At 46.3% G+C, this 15,143-nt stretch overlaps 1 protein-coding gene across 2 annotated transcripts in view; it reads left to right on the top strand.

Annotated features, from left to right (window-relative positions):
- The window catches only part of ell (elongation factor RNA polymerase II), a 145,070-nt gene that overhangs the window by 127,732 nt on the left and 2,195 nt on the right, over positions 1-15,143 (top strand). Inside the window, exons 8-12 of one of the 2 annotated variants that reach the window (XM_041204544.1) lie at positions 2,664-3,159; positions 7,474-7,540; positions 8,779-8,950; positions 9,496-9,540; positions 10,373-10,517. In XM_041204544.1, coding sequence (XP_041060478.1) covers positions 2,664-3,159; positions 7,474-7,540; positions 8,779-8,950; positions 9,496-9,540; positions 10,373-10,489 — 897 coding nt within the window. In that variant the 3' untranslated portion in view covers positions 10,490-10,517. Of the gene's footprint in view, positions 1-2,663; positions 3,160-7,473; positions 7,541-8,778; positions 8,951-9,495; positions 9,541-10,372; positions 13,931-15,143 lie in introns of those variants that run through there. The other variant, XM_041204543.1, reaches the window with a different exon arrangement.

The raw sequence follows: 15,143 nt of genomic DNA, 5'->3' as shown, positions 1-15,143 counted from the left end.
GCCTGGGGATTTGTCCACCTTCAATCCCATCAATTTCCCCAACACCATTTCCCTACTAATATTGATTTCTTTCAGTTCCTCCCTCTCACTAAACCCTGTGTTCCTTAACACTTCTGGTATGTCATTTGTGCCCTCCTTTGTGAAGACAGAACCAAGGTATGTATTTAGTTGTTCAGCCATTTCTTTATTCCCCATTATAAATTCCCCTGTTTCTGTCCGTAAGGGACCTACATTTGTCTTCACTAATCTTTTGCTCTTCACATACCTATAGAAACTTTTACAGTCAGTTTTTATGTTCCCCGCAAGCTTACTCTCGTACTCTATTTTCCCATTCTTAAACAATCCCTTGGTCCCCCTTTGCTGAATTCTAAAGTGCTCCCAATCCTCAGATCTGTTGTTTTTCCAGGCCAATTTGTATGCCTCTTCCTTGGATCCAATACTCTCTCTAATTTCCCTTGTAAGCCATGGTTTGGCCACCTTTCCTGTTTTACTTTTGCGCCAGACAGGAATAAACAATTGTTGCAGTTCACCCATGCGCTCTTTGAATGTTTGCCATTGCCTATCCACCGTCATCCCTTTTAAGTAACGTTTCCCAATCCATCATAGCGAACTCGCACCTCATACCATCGTAGTTTCCTTTATTAAGATTCAGGACCCTAGTCTCAGAATCAACTACGTCACTGTCCATCTTGATGAAGAATTATATCATTATGGTTGCTGATCCCCAAGGGGCCTTGCACAACTAGATTGCCAATTATTCTTTTCTCATTACACAATACCCAGTCTAGGATGGCCTGTTCTCTAGTTGGTTCCTCAACGTATTGGTCCACAAAACCATCCTGTATACACTCCAGGAATTCCCCCTCTACGGTATTATTCCTAATTTGATTTGCCCAATCTAATGCAGATTAAAGTCACCCATAATTACAGATGTTCCTTTATTGCCTGCGTCTCTAATTTCCTGTTTAATGCCATTCCCAACATCACCCTACAGTTTGGGGGTCTATATACAACCCCCACTAATGTTTTTTGCCCCTTAGTGTTTCTCAGCTCTACCCATACAGATTCCACATCGTCAGAGCTAATACCTTTCCTCACTATTGTGTTATTTCCTCTTTAACCAGCAATGCAACTCCACCGCCTTTTCCTTTTTGTCTGTCCTTCCTAAATACTGAATACCCCTGGATGTTCAGTTCTCATCCCTGGTCACCCTGCAGCCATGTCTCCGTAATCCCGACTATATCATACCTGTTTACATCTATTTGCGCGGTTAATTCATTCACTTTCTTGCGAATGCTCCTCGCGTTAAGGCACAAAGCCTTAAGGCTTGTCTTTTTAACATTACTTGTCCCGTTCCCACTATTTTTCACTGAGGCCCTGTTTGATTCCTGCCCTTGATTTCTGTGCCTATCACTTTTCTTATTCCCCTTTCTGTCTTTTGTTCTTGTCCTTGATTCCCCCTCCTCTGACTCCTTCCATAGGTTCCCATCCCCCTGCCATTTTAGTTTAAACCCTCCCCAACCACTCTAGCAAATATTCCCCCTAGGACATCAGTCCCGGTCCTGCCCTGGTGTAACCCATCCAGTTTGTACTGGTCCCAACTCCCCCAAAACCGGTCCCAATGTCCCAGGAATCTGAAACCCTCCTCCTCACACCATCTCTTCAGCCACATATTCATCCGATATATCCTGCTATTTCTACTCTGACTAGCACGTGGTACTGGTAGTAATCCTGAGATCACTACCTTTGAGGTCCTACTTTTCAACTTATTTCCTAACTCCCTATATTCTGCTTTTAGGATCTCATCCTTTTTTTTTACCTACGTCGTTTGTACCAATGTGTACCACGACCACTGGCTGTTCACCCTCCCCCTTCAGAATGTCCAGTAGCCACTCTTGAGACATCCTTGACCCTAGCACCAGGAAGGCAACATACCATCCTGGAGTCTCGTATGCGGCCACAGAAACACCGTTCTATTCCCCTTACAATTTAAATCCTTAAACTTCATTTGGTTAAGGTGTTAGACTGTTGGTTCCATCAGTCACCAAGATGCCCCTTTATCCACTCTCACTTGCAGCAATTTTAGATGGAAATGAAACTGGAGCTGGACTGACAGCACTGACCATGAGGTGCCCAGCTCCAGCAAATTCTTGGCTAACAACAACAAGAGAAAAAAGGCAATTTGTGGGGTTGAACATGACTACCTTTGTCATGGACTCTTTCTTCTTGACACACTCCCCAAACACCGACCAATACTGTGGCCGACTTAACAAATGTGGTAATATCTCCATAAATGTAACAATTCTGTCTTTTGTCAGGCATTGATTTAGTCCCTTTGCAAACATGTCAGGATTACACCAACCACAACTTGTGGAAGAAAATATATTCTCATCTCTAATCTTGCTTCAGGACCTAAAGGTTTTGAAACTGTACCCTGTAGCGTTGATTACTCAATGTCTCAAGTTAAATTATCAGCTTTCCTGCACCCAAGTCATTTCCTTTCAACACACCAGTCTGCTTTGTGTTGAACTCATTCTGTGACCTTAAGGCAGCACAGTTACTAGTGGTAATAAAAAAATATATGTCATAAACAGTTTCTGATGTATTCTATTAGTTCAGGCTATGCTTGCACTGAAATAACTTGAAGTGTCTTCTCTTTCTAGAAACGATCATTGCCCAATGATTTTATTGATCCGCTGGCCAATAAGAAGCCAAGAATATCTCTTTTGACTAGTCGGGTTCCACCAACTTTAAACGGCAGGATAAACCCCTCCAATGGGAAAGAAGCAGGAGCTCCCTCTGTCCAATCAGCTGCCCCCGATTCAATTAGCTCCACTTCCACCTTGCCGATGATTGTGGAGATTCAGCGACCACACGACCTCCCTTCAGAAGTCAGCAGCAATTCAAGTCACAATGGCCGGGACTGCGAAAGCCAGGAGGTCCCAGAGCGAACTGTCTGCCAGCCCCCCTCGCATTTTGCTCGTCCGAATGCGCCATCACTCCATGTGAAGTCAAGGAAAAAATCTAAAAAGCACAAAGACAAGGAGCGAGCAAGGGAGAGGCAGGGCAGTGAGGCGGGGTGTGGAGAGCGAGTAAAAGTCTGTGATTTCCTTCAGAGTTGCAGGGAGCAGAAGAAAACTGTTCCGCAGAAGTCTGCAGGTGGGTGTTCGTAAAATTGTAGAAATTTACAGCACAAAAGGAGGCCATTCAGTCCACCATGTTCATGCTGGCAGATATGGAGTCATCCAGTCTCATCCCACTTTCCAGCCCTTGGTCTGTAGCCCTGTCGGTTGCGGCACTTCAAGTGCATATCCTAATTTTTAAAAAATATTTTGAGGGTTTCTGCCTCCATCACCCTTTCAGGAAGTGAATCCCAGATCCCAGATTTTCACCACCTAGGTGAAAACATTTCCCTCTAAATCTCCTACCTCTTACCTTAAATCTGTACCACCTGGTTATGGACTCTTCAATCAAAGAAAATAAGGGCCTTGCTATCTATTTATAGACCCCTCACAATTTTATACATTTCAATAAGTCTCCCCGCAGCCTCCTCTGTTCCAAAGAAAACAGCCCCTGCCCATCCAATCTTCCCTCATCACTAAAAGTCTCCAGTCCCAGAAAAAGCCTTGTAAATCTCCTTTGTACCTTCTCTTGTGCAAGCCTATCTTTCCTATAGTGTGGTGACCAGAACAGAATATAGTATTCCAGCCATGGCCTAATCAATATTTCACACAGTTCCAGCATAACCTCTGAGCTCTCCTATTCTATGCTTCAGCTAATGAAAGTCAGTTTCCGGTATGCCTCTTAACCACCCTATCCACCTGTCCAGCCACCTTCAGGGATTTGTGGTTATGCATTCCAAGGTGTCTCTGTTCCTTTACACTTCTCAGAATCATACCATTTATTGTGTATCCCTTGCTTTGTTAGCCTTCCCAAATGCATTACCTCACACTTCTCCAGATTGAGCTCCATTTACCACTTTTCTACCTGACTAGTCAATTGATATCTTCCTGCAGTCTAATTTTCTTCTTCATTATCAGCTACACAGCCAATTTTTGTGGCATCTGCAAACATTTTAATCATACCCCTACATTCAAATCATTAACATATACCACAAAAGGAAGGGACTTAACACTGAGCCTGCAGAACGCCACTAGACACACCTTCCAGTCACAAAAACACCCACCAACTATTGCCACTTGCTTCCTGTCTCTGAGTCAGTTTTTGATCCAACGTGCCACTTTGCCTTGGCTTCCATGGGCACTTACTTTCATGACCAGTCTGCCAAGTAGGACTTTATCAAAAGCCTTGTTAAAATTTGTACAGACAAAATCAAATGCACAAACTTCATCAACCCTTCTTGTTACTTCTTCAAAAAAATTAAATCTTGTTAGTCAGACATGGCCTTCCTTAACAAATCCCTCCTGATTGTCTTTGATTAATCTGTCTTTCTAAATGAAGATTTATCCTGTGCCTCAGAATTTTTTCCAATAATTTTTCCACCACTGAGGTTAAGATGACTGGCCTCTAATTATTCGGTCTACCCTTTTCTCCCCTTTTTTTAAAACAATTGTACAATGTTAGATGTCCTTCAGTCCGCTGTCAACATACCTGTCACCAGAGAGAGTTGGAAAATGGTCAGAGCCTTGGAGCCGAGGATAAATTTCAACCTACCTGGTGATTTATCCACTTTGAAAGACATTAAATCTCTTAATACTTCCTTTCACATGCTAATTTCATCTAATATTTCACACTCCTCCCTGATTGTAATATCTGTGTTGTCCTAAGTTTTTGTGAAAGCAGGCGCAAAATATTCATGAAGAACCATACCCACATCCTCCCCTTCCACACACAGGCTACCCTTCTGGTCCTGAGCAGGTGTTAATCTCTTGTCAATTACAGTGTTAAGGCTTGTTAATGTCAATTAGATTGCTATGGTTAAGAGAAACATCTGATGAGCATTAATTGTCTTTGAGCACATATAAATAGAGAACTGGGCTGGGTGGGAGGAGAGCTGAGAGACTGAACAAGTCAATAAACTTTCTCAATAAAGGAAAGCTCAGCCAGGATCTTATTGAATGGCGGGGCTGGCTTGAGGGGCCAAATGGCTGCCTCCTTTTTCTTATGTGTCTTGGTTTCAGCTTCTCCAGCTTGGATCCTGTTAACAATAGGCTCTACTCTTTTGTTATTTTCTTGCACTTTATGTATTTATTAAAAAAAGGTTTTCCTTGATTTTACTTGACAATATTTTTCATGCCCTCTCTTTGCTTTCCTAATTTCATTTTTAATGTCACCCATGCGCTTTTTATACTCTAGGTTTTCTGCAGTATAAGTCCCTCAGTATCTGTCATAAACTTCCCTTATTTTCTATATCTCCTTGACATCCAGGGGACCTAGGATTTGTTAGTGCCACCTTTTTTCTTTAAGGGAGCAGACTTGCTCTGAACCCTCACTATCTCTTGAAATCTTCCACTGTTTTGGCACTGATTTATATTTAAGAAGTTGTTTCAAATACACTTTAGCTAAATCACATCTGAGCTTCGTCAAATTAACTTCTCCCCAATTGAGAACTTGTATTCCTTTAATTTCTTTAACCTTACACATAACTATGCTAAATCAAACTGAATTACTATCACTTCTACCAAAATGTTCCCCGGCTGATTCTCCTTCCATCTGTGCTTCCTCATTCCCTAAAACTAAGTCCAGAATTACTCATTTCCTTGTTGGGCATGCAACATACTGGCTAAAAATGTTCCCCTGAATGCATTTTAAGAATTCTATGCCTTTCATACTAATGTCCCAGTTAATATTAGGGTAGTTGAAATTCTTCCTTCTTAAAGCTATCTTATTTTTGCACTTCACAGAGATTTTTCTACATATTTGCTCTTCTAAGTCCCTCTGACTGTGAGTCTACAGTAACTCTCTCTAGTGTGATTGCCCCTTTTTGGTGTGTCTCAGTAACAGCTATAATATCATACTCCCAAGTGTCAGTCTGTGCTTTCAGCTCGTGTCTTATTCCGCACACACTGACTTTCACTGGGGTATGGGTTACACACACAGACTCTCACTGGGTGTGGGTTCCACACGCACTGACTCTTGCTGGGCTACGGGTTTCACACACACTGACTCATTGGGGTACGGGTTCCACACACACTAACTCATTGGGGTAGGGGTTCCACACACACTGACTCATTGGGGTACGGGTTCCACACACACTGACTCATTGGGGTAGGGTTCCACACACACTGACTCATTGGGGTACGGGTTCCACACACACTGACTCATTGGGGTACGGGTTCCACACACACTGACTGTCACTGGTTGTGGGTTCCACACATACTGACTCTCACTGGGGTACATGTTCCACACACACTGACTCTCACTGAGGCACAGGTTCCACACACACTGACTCTCACTGGGCTACGGGTTCCACATACACTGACTCTCACTGGGGTATGTGTTCCACACACACTGACGCTCACTAGATGTGGGTCCCACACACACTGACTCTCAATGGGATATGGGTTCCACACACACTGACGCTCACTAGATGTGGGTCCCACACACACTGACTCTCAATGGGATATGGGTTCCACACACACTGACTCTCACTGGGTGTGGGTTCCACAGGCACTGTCACTAGTTCCTCTTTGCCACCCCGTTTCCCTCTCCTAATATTGTGTTGCCAGAATTTCAACATTTATTTCAGATTTTCACATTTTGTCAGTAATTAATCCTGGATCCCAAGCAGCAACTTTGCAGTAATGCTATGGTGATAACACCAGAGGGTTCTGCTTCCAATATTTTTCCAGCCCCCATTTCATCTCTGTTCCATTCCACTTGTTGGTGCAGTGATCCCAGCATTGTGAATGGGTGCAGAGCCTAGTCACACTGCTAGTGAATGTGAGTGTAACGGTTTGGGGGGTAAATTGTACAATTCACTGGTGGGCAGCTTACAAACTTCCAGCTCCCCACCACCCCGCCCACCCAACACAAAGAATGCTGATACTGTAGCTCCACATCATTGTGCAGATTGCACTGCACCTTCCCACTGCAGTTGCAATCTTCCCTTTCACACCAAACATCCTAAGTATAAAAAGATCAATGGCAAAGTTTGAACAATACTAAACAGGACAGCTTGACACACCTTTATCCATATAGTGCTCAACTAATTCCACAGCTCAGTGACCTCCAACTGCAATAAAGCAACATTTATATTGCAGTAAGAACATGCCAGTCCCTCTGCAGAGTGGGGCGGTAGGGAGCTGTTGGTCACAGAGCAGGGAGAGGTGGCGAGGGGGTGGGGGCTCTTGGACACAAGCTGGGCTGGGGTGGCGGGGTGCTGTTTAACATAGAGCAGATGTGGAAGATTCAAGCCTGAAGAGCTATTTGAAAGCGGTCCTGCTGTGGAGACTTCATGCCCCACTTTGTGATGCTTTGTTTTGCTTTAAACATCATTTTGTTTCCTTGTAGGGTTAAACGGTATGTGTAATAGCTCCAGCGTTCCAACATCGACATCAGACGTGCCTGACTATTTACTGTAAGTACAGACTCTGTAGGAGCCTTTGGGCTGACCCCCTGTGCTCAGTGTTGTCTTACTGCCTTCAGTCTTTTCACTCTCGATTCCTTCATGTGCTGAATCCTCTTGGGGACAAGAGTTAGGCTGTGCTCCAATCAGTACCATTCTTCATGCACTAGCAAGCTTTTCTTTTTTTTAATTTATTCTTTGATGGGATGTGGGCATCACTGGCACAGCCAGCATTTTAACTGAGTGGCTTGCTCAGCCATTTCAGAGGGCAGTTGAGAGTCAACCACATTGCTGTGGGTCTTGAGTCACACGTAGGTCACACCAGGTAAGAACGGCAGATTTCCTTCCCTGAAGGACATTAGTGAGCCAGATGGGGTTTTACAACTATCAACGATAGTTTCGTGATTGCCATTCCAGAATTTAAAAAAATTAATTGAATTTAAATTTCACAAGCAGCCGTGGTAGGATTTGAATCCATGTTCCCAGAGCATTAGCCTGGGCCTCTGATTTACTAGCCCAGTGACTTAACACTACACCACCATCTCCCTCAATAATTTTCAACAATTGTTGTATTGTAATCAATCCTGATGATGTCCACACACAAGGTCCTCAGTTACATTCATGTATGTCAGTGTGATCAGGATTGGGATCCCTGGCTAATACAATTCTCTCTCTCCCTTGCCCAAGTTGCTGCCATTAGACAGACTGAAGTCAGCTAATTTGGCGGAGTCTGGAAATTGAAATGGAAACCTGTATTTAGTGGTTCAGTATCAATCAAATTGGCCCTTTGTCCTTGCTGTCAATTTTTACCAGTAGGGAGCATCCAGAAGCTTGTGGTGCAATACTGAGGGAGCGCTGCACTGTCAGAGGGTCAGAACTGAGGGAGTGCTGCACCGTCAGAGGGGGCAGTACTGAGGGAGCTCTACATTGTTGGAATTGCCATTGAGGTTAAAGTAAGGTGCCTCCTGTCAGTTCAGGTGAATATTAAAGATCCCACTGTGCCGTTGGAACATAAGCTGGGAGGGTATCCAATATTTTCCTCACTCAAACTACACCAGCAAAAACACATTCCCTGTCATTCATTCAGTTATTTGCTGTTGCATTTCTCTGCAAAACTGCTGTGTTTGTGTTTAAGAAGCCTATCATTGTATGTGTAGCACTGAAAGATGTGATAATATTCTGTGGAAATACCACTTGTCTCTTTCTGGATCCACATGTTAAGTGTTGTCTGGTGTGGATTTCTCCCTCAGCAAATATGCAGCAATTGCATCGCAGGAGCAGAGACAGGGTTACAAAACTGATTTCAATGCAGAGTACAGTGAGTACCGGGACCTGCACTCCAGGATAGAGAGCATCACCAGGCGGTTCACACAGCTGGACGCTGAGCTGAAACAGCTCTCACCCGGATCTGCAGACTATAAGGTATTGGGATAAATACTTCAGTCTCAGAAAAAATAATACACACAGCCTGCCTTTCCCACACAGGGCCGGATGATGTCCAATAGGGGACAGCTAACCACAAGTGGATTTTGTAAACATGACTCGGGTGTTTCACGAGAAGCACCCCTATTCCCTGCTCACAGTCTCGTCCTCACCCCCTGTCTCCGTGTATGTGTATCCAGGTGCTGTTTGAACCCATGAGGCAAAATTTTAGTTTCAGGTCCAGTTTGCTCGCCATTCAAGGTTGAGGGTCGCTTACCCTGTCCCTCAGCTCGACCTCCTAGTGGCTCAGTCAAACACTGCTTGTGGATATATTTTTTGAGAGGGAGCTTGATAAATTATATACAACAAACTTTTCTATCACCCTCATAGCTAGGGCAAATGGTGTTTGTGAGCAAGCAAGTCAAATTTCTTTACATGAGGCTGTGGGATTTCCCCTTGTTAGGTTCAGATTGTATTTTTGTAAAACCTGCATAGCTGTTGCCATACTCTTCCTGAACATTTACCCATGTATCTTGTTCCCACAGAGCATTCATGACCAGATCTTACAAGAATATCGGAAAATTAAGAAGGTAAGTGTCAAGCAGAAATGGATGCAGAAATTGCTGCAGTTCTCATCAGAACAGTAATAGCGGAACAGGATTAGTTTCTTGTCTGGTGGAGGGGCAACCCTGCAAAGGTAAAACCTCTGGTAATTGTAAGTGGGTCATGTGTAGCAGAATCCAGACAGCTGGCAGCAGTGTCTCAGGGCAAAGTCACACTGAGATGTGAAAAATTAGGCATTGTGAGTGACAGGTGCAGGAAATACTTCATGCTTGGTGCAGTATATTTGATTCCAGGAGATCAACAGTGCGTTAGGAATTTGGAATAATGAGCGCCAGCTGTGCGCTGCCTCCTCCTCACCCCTCTGCCCCTCTGAGACCATTTGCAGCACCCCTACCTCAACGCAGCCCAGGTATTGGCCAGTGGATGGGGTCTGTCACTGGCCTCACCAACTGAATCATTAGGATGGAATCCACAAACAACTTATCAGTCAATTATTTTTGATCTCTGCTTTTCTACTATTTTGAGAGTTAGAACCATTTGAGTTTACAGCATAGAACAAAGCCATTTGGCCCTTGCTGTCTATGCTTGCTCTTTGTTGGAGCAATCTTAAATTAATCCCACTGCCCTGCTCTCCCCATACCCTGCATCAATCCCAAAATAATCCCACTGCCCTGCTCTCCCCATACCCTGCATCAATCCCAAAATAATCCCACTGCCCAGCTCTTGCCCGATAGTCCTGTATCAATCCAAAACTCATCCCACTTAAATGTTATATTTTAAGCCACCACCACTATCAGACACATAAATGTGAATGCGGTATGTAGTCTGAATTTAATGTCATTTTTCTTTTTTATACAGACAAATCCCAATTACAGCCAGGAGAAGTATCGCTGTGAATATCTACACAATAAACTGGCTCACATAAAGAAATTGATAGCAGAATACGACCAGAAGCAGCTGCAATCCTGGCGTTAGCATGGCTATTTTACCAGCGAGAGATATGGCAAGCAATTGCATCTAATTGTGTTTCCAGCTTCTCCTGTGTGTGTGCTTCACAAGAGGAGACAAACTGCATCGACTGAGACCAGCGCTAACTTTAATTAGGGAAACTTGTGGGGATGGGAGGGGGGACCCCTGTCAGTAACTGTCTAGTGAGGAGAGTTTAGTCTTCTAAAGGACAAAGGCTTTAAAAAAAAATGGAAGCGGTACCCAGGACTTCTGTTCATTGTGTCCCCAAACTCTTCAAACTTGTTGTGTCTCCTCCCCACTCCCCAAACTTGTTATTCATTATGTGTCCCTCACCTGACTCTTCAAACTCTTCCTTTTGGGAGTGATATTTTTGTTGCTGTTGCCTTTGTCCTCCCTTCTTCACTGTGCAAGATATGGTCCAAGTATTACATGTAAACTCTGCCACCCAAAGAGACTGGTTTGAGGGGTTGGCACCTGTTCATTCAAGTGCCGTCTGCCCTGGTTGTTTGGCATTAAGTGCCCACTTTCCTCATAAAGTATTTAAAGTGTCTGTCCAGAAACTGCAGTGGTTGCAATAGCTGGGGATCTAAGGGCAATTACTTTCCGCTGACTCACTGGGTTGCAGGTGCAAGCTGCAGCACACAGTGAGCTGTCTTTGAGGCCACATCACCCCTGCAAGCCAGCCTGGCACCTGTTAATGGCCATGCTGCATCTACTCTTCAGGTTCTGCCTGCAGACTCTCATAGCCTGAAGCTCAGACCCCACTTACCAACTCCAAGAAAGAGGTGCTTAAGCTTACTTAGAGGTGTTGTTTACTGTGATCAGTGCAACTGGGCAAGTCCCACAATGAAATGGCATCTTCTGCCAACAGGCCAGGTAAAGTAATGATCCAATATCAGTGTTCAATGCTGTGACCCCTTCCCCCCACAACCAGGCAGGAATTGATGGAATCACGATTAAGTGATTGTATTCTTTTTTTATATAATGTTTGGGAGATTAGTGAGATCCAAGTCTGTCAAAATTTGTTTCAAGCTGCCCTGGGTGCAGTGCATCAGGACTTCATCATTGCCCGTGAGGGTCACTCTTGTGCCAATCTCTCCCAAAAGGGCCTCAGTATGCCTTTGGTCCAGAGACTCCCAGTGTACATATATTCCATTCTCTAACTCCACCCTCAGCCCCACACCCCCACTCCAAGCTCCAAGGCAGACAACTGCTTATGTCACTAACCTTTACCTAAGATAGTTTTACCTCCATCTTCCTTGAAGCCCAGATGTTGAACTATGAGCTCCCTCTTTGGCTGCTCTGGACAGCTCAGGGCTGCTGATGCCACATCATTATGCGATGCTGATTTCTGCATTGGGCTCCTGCCCCATTAAGTAGATTCCTGACATCAAAGCCATCTCCTAATCCTGATTTGCACTTTCTGTGCAACTCGTCTTCCACTCTCTATGTGAGAGGTGCGTCAGTCTCCTTAGTGGTCCCTGCATTTTGCTTTTGAGATGGGATATTAATTTGAACAACCTAAGGAAAGACAACTGTATTTTTAACCTTTTATAATGCACATTCAAAAATGTGACGGATACAGCTTAGTCTGGTTAAAACATAAAGGAATGTGCAAGGTCCAAATAGAATCAAATGTTAAATCTTCACCCTCTCGGTTTGAGTTATGGTCCTTTTATTCCTAACTAGTTCAGATCTGAGAGATGGACAGAGAGAACAGTTTAAAATCTACACTAGATAACAAACAGCAGCTTAATCCTGTTCTGGAGACAAAGTAAAGACATTTCATTGAGCATTTTCAAATTTGAAAATCCAATCGTCAAGTCAAATTCTTTCTCCCAACTGATCCTGCCAATTTCAGTTGTTTTGTGATTTATGCTTTTCACCAAGCCCCAGGTTCATTTACATGTACTAATAATTGAAGTTTACTTGTGTTTATTTGAAGGGTTGCAGGAGCTCTAGTGTACCACATTGTTATCATCACAGCAATGAAATGTGCCAATCCTGTCTTTTACTTTGAAGTGTGTCCTTGATAACTGGGGATCACAAAATGTTATTTTATTCAATATTAACAGGACTTCACTCAGCAGCCTGACGACATTCATTTCTGTTTGATATTTGATTCACTGATTTGCCGATGTTGGAGTGAAATAGCAACAGATTTAATCAGTTCGTTTTGGAGACTGAGTCAGCCAGTTCCCTGTTGTAACTGCCAGGAAGCAGATATCAGCTGGATCCCAATCTCCAGTCTACACTCTCCACAATTCTGAATGGGTCCCTTTTTAACCTCCTCTTTCTCCCTGACTTACCTCTGACAGGGGAGAGGTTCCACAGACTGCCACTGCGTTCACTGCCCCTTTTTAGTAACTTACTTATTTTGAGCTGAGATTGTGGGAGACTTGCTGTAATCATTGTATTTGGGTATGGGGAGAGAAGGGAGGAAAGAAATCCTGAGCAGGTTAAGACTGTTGAATGGAAACTTAGGTACCCACCCAGGTGTCTAATGGGATCTCCCAATCCTTATATATCTTAATCTGTAAGTAAAGATTCTTCGATGTTTGAACTGTTATTTTTTTTCCCAGCACACTAGGTTAAGGATTCAGTCCACATCTGGAAGGTGTAGCAGAGAGATTTGGGATTTTCATTTTTTTCCCCAGTGTCAGTGAATGTCATCTCTTTCCCCATTAAACAGCAAAATTGTTAAAGGGTCAGATTCTGTACACTAGCTAATGCTGTACAGGATTGTGTAATTAAAACTGAAATCGGTATTAAGGAATGTGTGGCTATGTCTGGGCCCAGGTGCCAGTCAGAATTGTCTGCAGGAGGCAGAACTGCACACTTCCTCAGAGTTTAATTTTATGAAACACCTGTACCTCAGTTTATAGCATCCCAGAGATCTGAGGCACATTTTAAAGCTGGATTAACATTGCACTAGAGTTGTGTTTCAAATCAGGAACCCTTATCTTTGTTTAAACAATTGAAGCCCATAGTGAAATACCAAATTTGGTATTTTGTGCTGGAACGGATGTTGGTACGGCTTATGGCCAGTGTGTCCAATGATGGCACAATGTGGGTGTGGGGATTGGGGTTAGTGTATTGTTTCTACCTTGCCATATACCACATTTGGAATGGAGTCTTCTAGAGCACAGTACTCAACATGGCCCTAGATCTGGGAATCGGTGAACGTGAGGAAAAGTTAAATAAAGCTGACACCTTCCCCATTTCACAGCAAATAACAACAGCAGAATGGAACAAACACCAACACAGGCTTGCCCAGTGCTATTTCTGGAAATTTATGTAGGATTTGGATTCATTTTTCTTTAAACCTTTACTGTGACTTATCAGTGATGCTGAGAAATTGAGTTATGTATGGAGACAGACATAGTATAACTGAATGCAGACATCCTGGATTCCTTTATCCCATGCAATAAAAGCTTATTTAACTTATTCAGTAAGGGTAAAGCAGTGACCTGTCTATCATTAGTTTAGGTCTGGGAAATATCCATTTGTAACAGAAGCAGCATTGAGCATCGTCGTGTCTTGCTGCAATGTAAATGTATGTCTCCCCGCTCTGGCCCCTTGCCGCCCCGCTCTGGCCCCTCGCCGCCCCGCTCTGGCCCCTCGCCGCCGCACTCTGGCCCCTTGCTGCCGCGCTCTGGCCCCTTGCCGCCACGCTCTGGCCCCTTGCCGCCGCGCTCTGGCCCCTTGCCGCCACGCTCTGGCCCCTTGCCGCCGCGCTCTGGCCCCTTGCCGCCGCGCTCTGGCCCCTTGCCGCCGCGCTCTGGCCCCTTGCCGCCGCGCTCTGGCCCCTTGCCGCCGCGCTCTGGCCCCTTGCCGCCGCGCTCTGGTCCCTTGCCGCCGCGCTCTGGCCCCTTGCTGCCGCGCTCTGGCCCCTTGCTGCCGCGCTCTGGCCCCTTGCTGCCGCGCTCTGGCCCCTTGCTGCCGCGCTCTGGCCCCTTGCCGCTGCGCTCTGGCCCCTTGCCGCTGCGCTCTGGCCCCTTGCCACTGCGCTCTGGCCCCTTGCCGCCGCGCTCTGGCCCCTCGCCACCCCGCTCTGCACCCACTCCCCCCAACCGACCCGCTCTGGCCCCCCACATCGACCCGCTCTGGCCCCTCGCCGCCGCGCTCTGGCCCCTCACCGCCTCGCTCTGGCCCCCCCCCCCCCCACCGACCCGCTCTGGCCCCTCGCCGCCCCACTCCCCCCTCCCCGCCGCCGTGCTTCAGCCCCCCCGCCGCCGCGCTCTGGGGGCCCCCCACCGCCGCGCTCTGGCCCCTTGCCGCCTCGCTCTGGCCCCCCACCCCACCGACCCACTGTGGCCTCTCGCCGCCCCACTCCCCCCTCCCCGCCGCTGTGCTCCAGCCCCCCCGCCGCCGCGCTCTGCCCCCCCCCCCCCCCCCGCCGCCGCGCTCTGGCCCCCCCCCCCCGCCGCCGCGCTCTGGCCCCCCCCCCCCCCCCCCCCCCCCCCCCCCCCCCGCCGCCGCGCGGCCCCCCCCCCCCCACCGCCGCGCTCTGGCCCCCTCGCCTCCCCGCTCTGGCCTCCCCGCTCTGGCCCCCTCGCCTCCCCGCTCTGGCCTCCCCGCTCTGGCCCCCTCGCCGCCGCGCTCTGGCCCCCTCGCCTCCCCGCTCTGGCCCCCTCGCCACCGCGCTCTGGCCCCCTCG

Source organism: Carcharodon carcharias, chromosome 14 (genome assembly GCF_017639515.1).
Source record: "Carcharodon carcharias isolate sCarCar2 chromosome 14, sCarCar2.pri, whole genome shotgun sequence".
NCBI classification, from domain to species: domain Eukaryota; kingdom Metazoa; phylum Chordata; class Chondrichthyes; order Lamniformes; family Lamnidae; genus Carcharodon; species Carcharodon carcharias.
The sequence above is the reverse complement of the archived record's forward strand: the minus strand, read 5'-3'. Positions and strand labels throughout refer to the sequence as shown.